This window comes from Carassius gibelio, chromosome B15 (genome assembly GCF_023724105.1).
Source record: "Carassius gibelio isolate Cgi1373 ecotype wild population from Czech Republic chromosome B15, carGib1.2-hapl.c, whole genome shotgun sequence".
NCBI lineage: Eukaryota > Metazoa > Chordata > Actinopteri > Cypriniformes > Cyprinidae > Carassius > Carassius gibelio.
The window spans coordinates 14,306,301-14,318,925 of record NC_068410.1 but is presented as its reverse complement, the minus strand read 5'-3'; the positions used below and the strand labels follow the sequence as shown (position 1 = coordinate 14,318,925).

Genomic DNA, 12,625 nt, shown 5'->3' with positions numbered 1-12,625 from the left:
ATAAATAATGGTTAATATAGTTGGAATGTTTTTGTAAAAACATGGAACTTTGCCAAAATTGGGAAAATATGGGCATTTTGTGGAAAAAATATACTGTTATACAATATACTGTTTACCTAGATTGGTTGAGTTCTGAATTTTGCATTCTGAATTTTTGCTTTCTATCTTTTTACATCAGTTCATTATCCTCCACCCTTTAACAGATTAAGCATCTTTTTTTTTTTTCTAGAGCGACCAAAGGACTGCCGTGGAAGTGGACCATTACTGAATGTCTCCAAATTGCTGTGGTTAATAGCATTTATTTTCTTCCAAGAAGCTTATTTGTAAAATCAGGTATAGGAGTATAGGAAACATTATTAAATGAAAAATAAATTACATAAACTCACATAACAGATAAAGTAAAGCTACTTAATGTAAAGATGATACATTCAAATATCATGATAAGACACCCATATGCAATATCAAACAGCAAAACAAGCTGTTTTGTGCAGCTAAAAATAGCTGGATGCAGTTGAGACCAAAAGCCAGACCCATTAAATGGCTATGCCTACTCTTATGGGAAAAAATAAGGTGCATAATAATTTACAACAAGCCTTTATTGTTGTTTCTTCAACTACGTCATTTGGTCCTGTGTCTAAAAGCAAACTTTTAACACTCTGATAGTTTAATATACTAACAATGTTCAACAGTGTATGCATGCATCATAAGACAGTCGTGTGTGTGTGTGTGTGTGGGCATGTTTTTGTGACATATCAGGACACAACTTTGTATAATGACATGGGTATGACACAGGTATTACAAGGAGAGGGTGACTTATGAGGACATAACCCATGTCCCCATTTTTCAAAACGCTTACAAATCATACAGGATGAGGTTTTTTTGAGAAAGTAAAAATGCACAAAGTTTCCTGTGAGGGTTAGGGTTAGGGGTAGGGTTGGTAAAGGGCCATAGAATATACAGTTTCTACATTATAAAAACCATTACGCCTATGGGATGTCCCCACTTTTCACAAAAACAAACGTGTGTGTCTGTGTGTGTGTGTGTGTGTTGTTGTTGTTGTTTTTCTTCCTGAAAGCCATAAACATATAGACCTATGTCACACTCTCACCAAATCTCAAATTATGCATATTTCCCCAAAATAAACACTATATAATGTAAAGAAACGTTTGTGTTGTTGCTCTGGAGTCTCCAGCCAACGCCACCATTTCTTAAAACTGCAACCTACCTGGACTCTTCAGAAGTACAAGGCGTCAGGTTCTCTGAGACTTATAGGTAAATAATACTCCAGGTAGGTTGCAGTTCTGGAAAATGGTGGTGTTGGAGACTAAATGGTTCCTGATGGTTTCACACCTAATTCTTTACATTTATTCTTAATTCTTTTGCAGTTAAGTCTTTTCTGTTTTTTTCTGACCCTGCTGACTCAAAGAGCATTTCCTTGTCCAATGGTCATGCCTTGAATTTGCAAATTATAGTATTGCATTAGTACTGCATGCTTCTTGTGGGCATTCAATAGTTTTTGAATTTTCAGTCTGAGGTCAATCTCTTTTTTGGCTAATTTTATCTTTTTAATTTTAAAGAAAACCTGCACACATTAATATAAGACTTCCAGGCTTCATGGATAATTATATATCACTTATAAATTACTAAACACAAAATTAATAGTTTAAGACTGATTAACTGATGTGGTTTGGAAATGGTAAAATGTGCTTAGAAAAAAACAGTTCAGAAAATCAATTTGCATAATTATGCACACACAGTAACCTATAAATAATCGTCATTTGATAAACAGTAAAAAGAACATCATAAAATGTGTACATGTGGTTTCCATGTAACAACACGAAATGAGTGTTGTGATTGCTCAGCGGTTACTTTAGTTGGAGTTTTCTGAAGACGAGGGATCGAACCTCCAGCGCCGTCTGGCGTTTTCTGAAGACATATAATACTAATATCTACTCTCAGATTTGGACTAAAACAAACGCACTCCCTACATAACTTTACGTTAGTCAGCTTTCCCGTTTTTGGATTGAACCCAGAACGTTATCCACTGCTATCCGGAACGAAACGGCTTTATAAAATGTCACGTTTGTTTTAAAAGACGACATTATACGCATACAGTTGCTAAATTCAAATCCTAATAAGTTTAAACATTTCACTTTCTGACACTTAACAAAACAAGGCGATTAAATGACATTTAAAGAAAATTATGCATATTTTTATACAACTAACGTTACCCCAAAAAGTTCACATTCTAACTTCCGTAAAAAACCTGTGATGATACTCCTTCGGTCATGTGCCAATCCACACAGTAATGTCCTATTGGAGTCGGCTCTGTGCGCATGCGCAGAGACTAACCGCTCCGGTTGCTCCTGTTGTAAACAAGACGGCACAACAATAGTAAACGGTGAGATAAATGAATTCACATATTTATTTTGCTTACTTAAACATCAATTTCATTATGGCTAAATGTAGATGCAAGTGATTTATTCGTGTACGCGGCGCATTTAATTTTTTTTTTTGTTTGTTTAAGCTTGCCAGATAGCACTGGTAGGTTAGCTAGCTAGCTATCCTCTCAACTGAATCAAATATAATCTATATTTTTATTCATTATAAATAACTTTGTATTTTGCACAGTTAAGTTATTCTTGTGCATCTAATTTAAAATTTATTTATTTTAAAATGTTTACCGTGTAGTACACATCCGGAGTGTTAATGTAAGTAAGGAGTGACTCCTGTTGGCCAGTTTTGTTAATAACGGTTATTGTGTACATTTTATGAAGTACTCACACGTTCTCGAGTATTTTTATGCTAACGTTTATATTGTTGGTTTCCTCTGTCGGATTCTGTGAAGGTTTGATCAGGCTACTGGGAGTGAAGGTACATTTTACCTGGTACAGACTGACTGTGGAAATGAAAGGGTTTGTAGCAAATAATCAAATACTTGAACTATACAGTTTGTAATAGCACTATTTTAACTACATATTTTAAATGTTGTGTTTTTAGACACCAGAAAAGTTCTGAACCTGATGTCAATTCTCCAGTCATTGAAGAAGGTATTGTAAGATCAAGGGTGATGCAGTAATGCAAGTTTATTTTTAAGTAAGTTTTGAAAATTGATGTGTGTGTGTGTTTCTCTCTCTCTCTCTCTCTCTCTCTCTCTCTCTCTCTCTCTCTCTCTTTCTCTCTTTCTCAGGGGCAGTTGCTACTGCAGAGGACCCATCAGCAATTACAACTATTCAGTCTGCTTCTACATTCTCCTCGGAGCAGCCGATCAAATACCTCTTCAAGACAGAGGGAGCCGGGGGGCAGGTAGGGGAGCTGTACCCTCCCTCAGGGCAGGTAGGAGATGGAGAGGAAGGGTTACATTCAGACCTGAGTGAGAACTTAGGCCCAGTTTACACCTGGTGATGATGCAGACAGATTATAAACCAAACTTAATTGTTCCCATAGAATGTTTTTTCTGACAACGACTCGAAGTGATCTCTTTTTTTTCACTTTAGGTAGCTTCTACAGACAAGTGTAAGATTGTATTGCATAACAACTTATCCTCTTAATTTTTCCTCAGGTTACATATCGCGTAATCCAAGTCGCAGATGGACAGCTGGAAGCTCAAACTGACAGTGCAACAGCTGTTAGTGTAGTGACTGGGTTTCCTGCTACAACACAGCCTCTTACGCAGGTGCAAAATTGCTTCACCTGATATAGATGAATAGAATTGAACCTAATTACATTTCATTTTAATATTATTTAAAAATGTTTTTCAGGCTGTTTTTTCTCAGTCAGAAGGCTTAGATGGCGATGGCACAGAAACCCATTACACATACTATCCTGCTACTATATCAGACGCAGCGGCCGGGACCATGGTGACTGGTGTTCAGGCCTCAGATGCTCTGCTTAGTCAAAGTGCTCCTGCAGGTACATCATCAAACCTTTTTGAACATAAATGATGCATTTCATTTGATAGTAACAGTGAATCAATTGAACAGTGCATCAGTTCTGTTGCAAAACAGACTGGGTTTTTATTTTTATTTGTTTTTTGCTCTTGTTTCAGGTCAGTTATATGTTATGATGTCTCCACAGGAGGTCCTTACTGGAGCCAACCAGAGGTCTATTGCACCTCGTACACAACCTTACAATGCGTAATGTTGCTTCTTCCAGCCTCGTTTAATACATTTCTCTATTCAGTTTTTGCTGTTTTGCATTCTTTGCACTTCTTTATTTGCAGTTTGTAAAAATCATTAAATGGGGGGTGAAATGCTCGCTTTCACTCAATATCCTGTTAATCTTGAGTACCTATAGAGTAGTACTGCATCCTCCATAACTCCAAAAAGTCTTTAGTTTTGTTATATTCATAAGAGAAAGATAGTCTGTACCGGTTTTTCCCGGAAAAACACGACCGGCTGGAGGCGTGGTGTGTGGGCGGAGCTAAAGAATCACGAGCGCCAGTAGGCTTTTGCGTTGAGAGCGTCTTGAAGCTGTGACTTTACCGTGAGGAAAAACAAACCATGGCTAACAGTCAGATTCAGCGTATATTTATGATCCAGAATCAGATCCAGAGGCTGAAATTTAACAAGAGCAGCATCAGCAACAACGTCTATGTGGTATGTACTGAAACTGTATATATTTGCTTAGCGGTTTTGGAAAATTAGTTCCAAAGTTCCACTTTGTCGTCTTTTTTTTTTTTTTTAAGCTGTACATGTGGAAAGTGCAGTTTGATGACAACATCGCATGTTGTTTACTTGATGTGCTTACGCGCCGATAGCTAAGTTAACAACACAGAGATATTTGAAGCAGTTTTACTCACCGCATGCGGTTCCAACACACGATCGTGACCCTCTTCGTTGGGACTGCATTATCCTTAAGAAATAAACGATGTGCAAATCCGGCATCAAACTGGGCCTTGTTTGTAAAACAAGCATCTTCGAAATGCAGGGAACAAACACTTGCACAACTCCGTTGATGCTCTGTAAAAATAAACTCCATCCACTGGTCCCTTAATGCTGTTTTTTTTTTGGTAATCTGTGCAGGGTTGTCTTGCCCTGGCAACCAAAAACACACTTCTTTTGTTACATTTCGCGACGCTCTCGCTCTGATCAGTGAACGTCTTTTGTGCTCTCAGTGCTCTGCTATACAGGAGTGCGCGCTCTTCCGGCAGACGTGCCCTAGGACCCATATTAGGAAATTCCGCTCCATCTAACGCATCACAGTCCCATACTCAAAAAAAACTTTCCGAAACTTGTGACAAACCGGAAGGAGTATTTTTGGAACAGAAATGCTCCTTCAAACGTACAAATTAATTTTTGAAACTTTGTCCATGTTTAGCATTACACTTTAACAGTGTAAAAAACTCAGTATGCATGAAATAGCATTTCACCCCCCCTTTAACAGTAATGTAAAATGAATTTAAAATAATGGACTCAATTTATCATTTTGATATCAGTATAAGTATGCTGTTATATTAAACTGTGAAAACGAAAAAGTATGGAATAATTTTTTTGTTTTATTATTATTATTTTTTTTAATTCTCTTTTGCTAAACAAGGCTGCATTTATTTGGTTAATCTGCTTTCTAGTATTATATATTTTAAAATGTAACTTATTCCTTTAATGGCAAAGCTGAATTTTCAGCATCATTACTCCAGTCTTCAGTGTCACATGATCCTTGGTGGTTGAAAGTATAAAATATTTTGTTCTGTCATTTTAATCAAATAAATGCAGCTTTATGAGCATAAGAGGCTTTTTTCCAACCAGAATAAAAAAAAAAAAATTAAATGTTTGACCTGTAGTGTAACGTGTATTTAAATTAGCTGTTGACTGAACTGAATCTGGATTAATGGATTATTGTAGGAACAAAATGAACCCAAGGAACAAAAACATTTGTTGTAACATACTTTGTAAATACTTGCAGTAAGACAGAGGGGCCAAGAAATTCGAGAGATGATAAAAGGCGAGCTCAGCACAATGAAGGTACTGAAAAATAATTGTAAATGACTTATGGTTAGTTGTGTAGATTAATTGCAAGTGATTATTTCCAAACCACTTTACAGTCGAGCGAAGACGTAGAGACAAAATTAACAACTGGATTGTTCAGCTCTCCAAAACAATTCCAGACTGCACCATGGATTCCACTAAAACTGGACAGGTATTTGTTAGTACTGTCTACTTGTAGCAGCAGGAAGTGCTGGGTTATTTCTAAATTTGGTGTTGTGTGTGTTTCAGAGTAAAGGTGGGATCCTATCAAAGGCCTGCGATTACATTCAAGAGCTGCGACAAAGTAACAGCAGGTTAGGAGATGAACTGAACACCCTTGATAGGTTGAAGATGGATAACCAGCTGTTACGGCAAGAGGTATTTTACTGGTTGCACCAATAAGGGATAACTGTAATTATATCTGTAAATTATAAATTATATTAATATGATAATTTAGGTCTGTATAATAATTAACTTTCAATTGAATCGTCATTTTGATCCTGGTTTTAATTTTACAGAAAAATTTTATTCATTTAAGTTAATTTAAATCTCCAAGTGAGTCTTGGGTAGAGGTTTTATTCTCATTAATTGTTTTGTTGTTTTAGGTGGAAGATTGGAAATCTAAGAATCAGATTTTGAGGAGCCGGCTCCGGCAGCATGGCATAGTTGCAGCAGCAAGTGCAGAACCCCAGTGAAGAGTTAAAAGGATGTTGGAGTTTTGAGAATTTAGATCGAAAAACATTCAGCGCAGAAGATTCAATTTTCTGATGTTTTTAAACAACCTTGAACATTGCAGGACTTACATAATGCAGTATTAAACAACCTGGTGATGATTCTCCATTTGGATCTTGCCTTATGTACATATTTTATTTTTGTGTCCCCTGTACGTTTATCTTATTTAACATTCATTTTTTTATGTACCAGGACAGGTTTGTTTATTTTGTACCGTTTCTTCTAAACTTTGTGGAAATTAGTAATGTCAAATATTTGTGTTATTAATGCATTTTCATATATTTCATACTTTCGAAGTTCAGGTTTTTTAGCTTAATTTGTCAGAATAATGAGCATGTCAAATAACTGCCTGCTAATTGACAATTCACAATATGGTCATAGTAGATTTCACTATGCAGAGTACTGAAATAAATAACACATTTTCCTCACAAAGCTATTCTCTAGATTCAGATCTCAATCTGTTGAACATCTCCGCATCGACAAGTTTGTTGTTGTGTAAAAAAAAAAAGTATTTAACAGAAATATGCAAACAGTCTCCCATTCCTGGAGATATTCTTTTCCATTTTTGTTAAATAGCAAATATAAGGCAACTGAAAATGCTGAAGACTGAAATATTAATATTATAGGGACCTGCCTTTTAGACATTCCTCTATGCACACGAACATTATGGCAAGCCATTTGAATATTTATTCCTTAAAACTAACGTTTTCTTTTACTAATTGGTAGTATCTATTCTATGTATCCTTATACCTATTTAGACAACATTTTTAAGATACTAGTGTGCATTTCACTTTAGATGTAAAGTAGCTATTCTGACCAGTTAGTATAACTACTAATTAAAAGCAATTAATAAAATTTAAAAAGAAATCACTTACTAGCGACATTTAAGGTTAATTATTGTGCTTGTTAAATAACTAACTAGTCACTACATGGATATTTGCTAGTAGTGATGGCCACTTTCGAAGCACTGCTTCATGAAACTTCAAAACTTTTCAGAATCGTTTTTGTTTTCGAAACAGTGGTTCGGAGCGCATATCAGAATGCCAAAGTAATGTGATTTCAGTAAACACCGTGTTTTATCGAGTGCTTTGAAACAATGAATCATTTTGCGAAGCAATTGGATTAGTTGATTCAAAGCTTCAAAAAGGTTTGTTTCTCTAATCATTACTTGGTAGTGATTAAGATTCTTAGTATACATATCCTAGTATACGTATAGGGTTGGTTTAAATAGTTGAATGTTAAAACGGTTTGCCATATTAAAAAGCCTGTATATTTAAAGGGTAACTAAACCCCTGTTCAGAGCCTGACTCCACCCACTGGCAATATTTGAAAAATGCTGAAAAGTGGGCAGAGCACAGCGGAGATGGAGGAGACGAACCGAGGGTGGGGCTGAGCCGGGTGGGGCATGAACCTGAGACCCGCAGTGACGTATTGATTGACAGCAGCTGTCGAGAGTCACTAAAATGGAGAGTGATGCAAGTAGCTTTGCAACAGAGCGTTCATTTGAACTAGAGGACTTTTCTCGCCCACCCCTCACCTGAAGGGGAGGATGTCGAGGTGTCTGTGGACACAGGGCCAGGGCCTGAGCCATATGAATTTGAGCCGCTGGCTCAAACTGCGGTCTTAAGGATTTGCAGGGTTTCCAGTGACGCGATTCAGTTATACATTATAAATTTATATTCAAAACGAAAGGAAAGAGAATGAGAAAGTGTGCTATGGATAAGAATATGTTATGAAATGCTGAGCTTCACTAAACTTGTATCGCAAGAGTGATGTTACAGGTCTGTTTGCTCATCTGACCAGTGTGCCCAAAGCCCTTTTACCTGGAGTCGGGGGGAATATTGGATTTCTGGTGGGAAACTGTCAAAACGTTAGTCATAATATTTGTTGTTCTGTACTTTTAGCATAATTGTAAATGTTTTCCATGAACACTAATGCAACACAGGATTTACCCTCCCACCAGATCTTCAGTGAAGTCTATGTGGTTACAAGTAATCCACACCACTCTAGTCTATCAATTAATGGGTTATAAAGTGAAAACATAATACAAATGCATCATGATTGTATTTCAGTTACTTCTGGCCAAAATAAAAGGGCGTGGCAAGTCATGTAATGCTAAATTTAATTAAGCTAAATTTCATTCAGTAACAAACTTATCTTGGCCTGAATGTGAGTACATTTTCAGCAAGTTTTTATTTTTTTTGGTTATTATTCTTTTAAATCTAAAATTTTTTAGGCTGTGAAAATCAAATTTTGCAGATTGCAGGAGACATGCTTTGTGCTGATCAGAACTTTAAGATTGCACAAGTAATTTGCTTTTTCAGATCTAAGGTAGATTTAGATCTAAGGCTTGATTGTGTTGTTACAAGTTTATTCTAGTGGGTGAGATATCATACACAGTGACCCATCCAGGTCCATATTGATTTGTACTTTCCCACTTGCCCCATACCCAGTAATTACTGCATTTACTGTACGTCACACACACATCTGTATTTACTCTCACTCATCACTATTCCTTACACTCATTTACTTTGTTAAAATAACTGGTCTAATTCCTACTCAGTTGTAATTCTCATTACCTGTATTTGATGCTTGAGCCTGGAGAACTTGTTATACATTATGAGCTATTATGAGTCAGGAGAGAAGAGCTACACCAGAGGAATTGTCGAAGTGTGTCCAAACACCCATCGGTGAGATATGAGCCATTGTTGTAATTTTAATGGTTTTTCATTTTGCCATTTTAACAAGCTCTGATTAACATTTATTGTTCATTAATTTTATCATAAAATGTAATTTTGTTTTGGCATTATCATAAATCTCACATAGGCAGATATTACAGATATATAGATAGGACATCATCAAAATACAAAGAATTTAGACATTAGATCAAATAGACATTAGAAATTTCTGATATTATAAAATTAACCAAGCTCATTAGATTCTTCCTTTCTTTTTATTTTTTTGTATTTTTATTTAATTAATAAGGGTCCCATGGCAAGTTTAGTCTATTCAGTTTGTCATGGAATTGAAATTTATTTTTGGCATATAAATTGTAGAATTGGATAAAGAAAATAGACATAAGACATAATCATAGAATATAAACGTACTTAAAACAGTGACAGAGAAATTCAGACAAAATCTATTTATGTTTTGTACTGTATACAAGTAAGCATAAGCATGCACATAGACGGTGTGTCTTATCCTGGTCCTAGAGGGCCAAGATCCTGCAGAGTTTAGCTCCAGCTTACCTAATTGGATGAATCTATTAATTCTAAAGACCTTGGTTACTTTTGGTTGAGGTGTGTTTAATTGGTTTTGGAGCTAAACTGTGCAGGACAGTAGCCCTTCAGAAGTAGGATTGGACACCCTGGTTTAAGCTTTCGGTCATGTGATTCCTTGATAAGCTTCAGGAGGGTATCTCATCTTGCTTTTAGTCAGTGTGGTTTTCTACTTCCTTCGAAAAGAGTCCAATGTGTAGCATTTGCCAATCAGTGGTTTTATTTAGAACTTTTTTATGTAGAAATAAACTATTAGCTAAGTTTTATCCTGGGACAGGATCTTCCTAAACCAATCAGAGCCAACTTCATTTTCAATGTAGAGATAGATGAGCTGTTAATCACAGCTGGTCTACAGGATAAAGTTGTGCGGGTTTGTACATTCATATTAATTTGATATGCACTGTGTGGAACATGATCGTCTCTATTAACCTTCTTATAGGTCTATGAAGGCTTGGTTTACATGAACTTCAACAAACAGCTGAGGGATGAGAGTGGTTCTGTTTTTGAACCTAAATATTATTCTGGTTAATATAAATAACTTTCATTACTGAGTATGAACCTGGGATGTTTATCTTTTCTAGTTGGTAGACTTTTCTATGTATTGCAAAAAAAAGAAAGAAAGTCTTCTATTTCAAAATATTTTAAGATGTAATGCCATTACTACAGTCTTCAGTGTCATGCGATCCTTTCAGAAATCATTCTAATATGCCGATCTACTGCAAAAAAAAAAATAATAATAAATAAATAAAAAATTTCAGTGTTGAAAATGGTACTGTATTTATACAGCAATAGAAACTTGGATTTCAGGAGGCTATACTTTGTATCAAAATATTAATTTCTATAGGAGAGTACATTCCCTTGGACATGAGCGATCTTCACTTGTTCCGGCTTGATTCTGGAAGGATTCACAGTAATGTTACACAGTGTTGATTGAACGGTAAATCCTGCTTCATGTCCTGGTTTATGTGCTAACTGTAAAAAAAATGAAGCCTTTCATAAGTCGTCTCCTTTCTCAACAGGTGATTCCGCTGTTGATGAATCATTTGCTGAACTCACTGATCAAGCCAGTTAGGTTTATATCTTTGAGCATTTGCTCTTCAGCAGTTGTTGTGTACTTTCCATGCTGTAATAGATCTTGTAGCTTTATGCCGATGATACATGGGGCAACTTTTTTATTGAGCAATGTTGTTTGGGCACTCTACCATTGAAATTGGGTGACAAATTTCTACCTGGATACTTTATATTGGTCTTGGGCCTTGTGTCTCACCTGGTTACTCTTTAACGGCAACATTGCTCAAACTGTTTCCCCATGTATCATCAGCCTTACTGTTCATTCAGGATAACAAGTGGTCGATGAAAACAATGCTTTTCAGTGTAAAGACCTGCCCAGACTTGCATAGCTCATGGATAAAAACTTTGAGCTACAGTGGTATGATGCTATAGTCCATCCATCAAACTCTCATACATAGCTGAAAAGGAGTTTTACTGCATTTTTTAAATACAGCTTAATTTATATATCACCAAAAATTCCGCTGTTGAGGTTGCAATATGTCTATCAGGTCGGTGTATACATAAATGCGTCAAGGCATCCATCATTTCCTAAAGTTCTCGTAAATGATACCTTGAGTTGTTCCATGACTCTTTTTTTTTTTTTCTTCTTTACAAATGGCATTAGAGGTAATATGACTTACAGAAAACAGGCACATCTGAATGATCATTTGTTGTCTTTGTAGTTTGGATCTGCAATTTGCCTGGCAGTGGTGCTGTGGTTGGTTTGTGTATGGAGCCTGAGTGGCTGTTACGGTGAATCTTCTGACTTGTTTTTAATTCAATTTACATTATGTGAATTACCGTAATTAGGGGGAAATTACCTACTGTGGAGATTCAACTCAAATCGGAAAATATTTCTATGACAACATTTACACTTCAACATTTATGCTCCATAAACCATTTTAATGTATTTTCTTTAGAATGTTTTTTTTTTTTTTTTTTTTTTTTTTTTTTTACAAGTTTAGACATTATGAATGCAAAATTATATCAAACATAAATATACACTTGAATATACATGTCTGAGTTTGGTGGGATTGGTAGGATTTTTTTAATTGGTTTTAAAATAAATTTCTCTTGCTCACCAAAGATACTTTTTTTTTGGGGGGGGGGGGGGGGGGTAAAGATACAGAAACAGTAATACTATAAACTGTTTACTAGTTTAATTTATTTTAAAATGTAATGTCACACGATCTGGTGCCCGAGGAACATTTCTTACTATTGTCAATGTTGCACATGATACACATTTTTGTCATAGTGTATACATTTTTATTATGTTTTACCACTAGGTGGAGATGAAGAGGGCTTTCCAAAAGGCAGCATGTGTGTCTTGTCTTATTTATTGTGCCTTGTGAGTCATAAAGTCTATCAGTGCCGAGTCAAAGCTGATCACTCAGTGAAAAGGTTTAATTTTTTGTTTGCCAAAAAGCTGTTGTGACTCCGCTAGAGGAACATCCCTAGTTCACCCCCCCCCCCCCCCCCCCCCCCAAAAAAAAGAATCTGTAATAATTTACTCTTATGTCATTTCAAACATGTATGTAGTTTCTTCTGTGGAACATTACATTTTGTAAAAAAAATAAAATAAATAAAAATCTTTAACTA

General features: G+C 35.9%; 1 protein-coding gene across 4 annotated transcripts; it reads left to right on the top strand.

The window, feature by feature from the left end:
* Positions 1-2,256: 2,256 nt before the first annotated feature.
* On the top strand, positions 2,257-7,134 carry LOC127972276 (upstream stimulatory factor 1). 4 transcript variants are annotated; one of them, XM_052575679.1, is made up of 11 exons: positions 2,257-2,401; positions 2,849-2,915; positions 3,001-3,050; positions 3,191-3,306; positions 3,563-3,676; positions 3,762-3,912; positions 4,049-4,103; positions 5,905-5,963; positions 6,044-6,138; positions 6,216-6,344; positions 6,572-7,134. In XM_052575679.1, the coding sequence occupies exons 1-11, from the start codon at positions 2,272-2,274 to the stop codon at positions 6,659-6,661; spliced, it is 1,056 nt and encodes a 351-aa protein (XP_052431639.1). In that variant the 5' UTR covers positions 2,257-2,271; the 3' UTR covers positions 6,662-7,134. The 4 variants fall into 4 exon arrangements, with proteins under 4 accessions (XP_052431639.1, XP_052431637.1, XP_052431638.1 ...); XM_052575677.1 differs by having other exon boundaries at positions 4,049-4,136; XM_052575678.1 differs by having other exon boundaries at positions 3,191-3,336.
* The last annotated feature ends 5,491 nt before the right edge of the window (positions 7,135-12,625 follow it).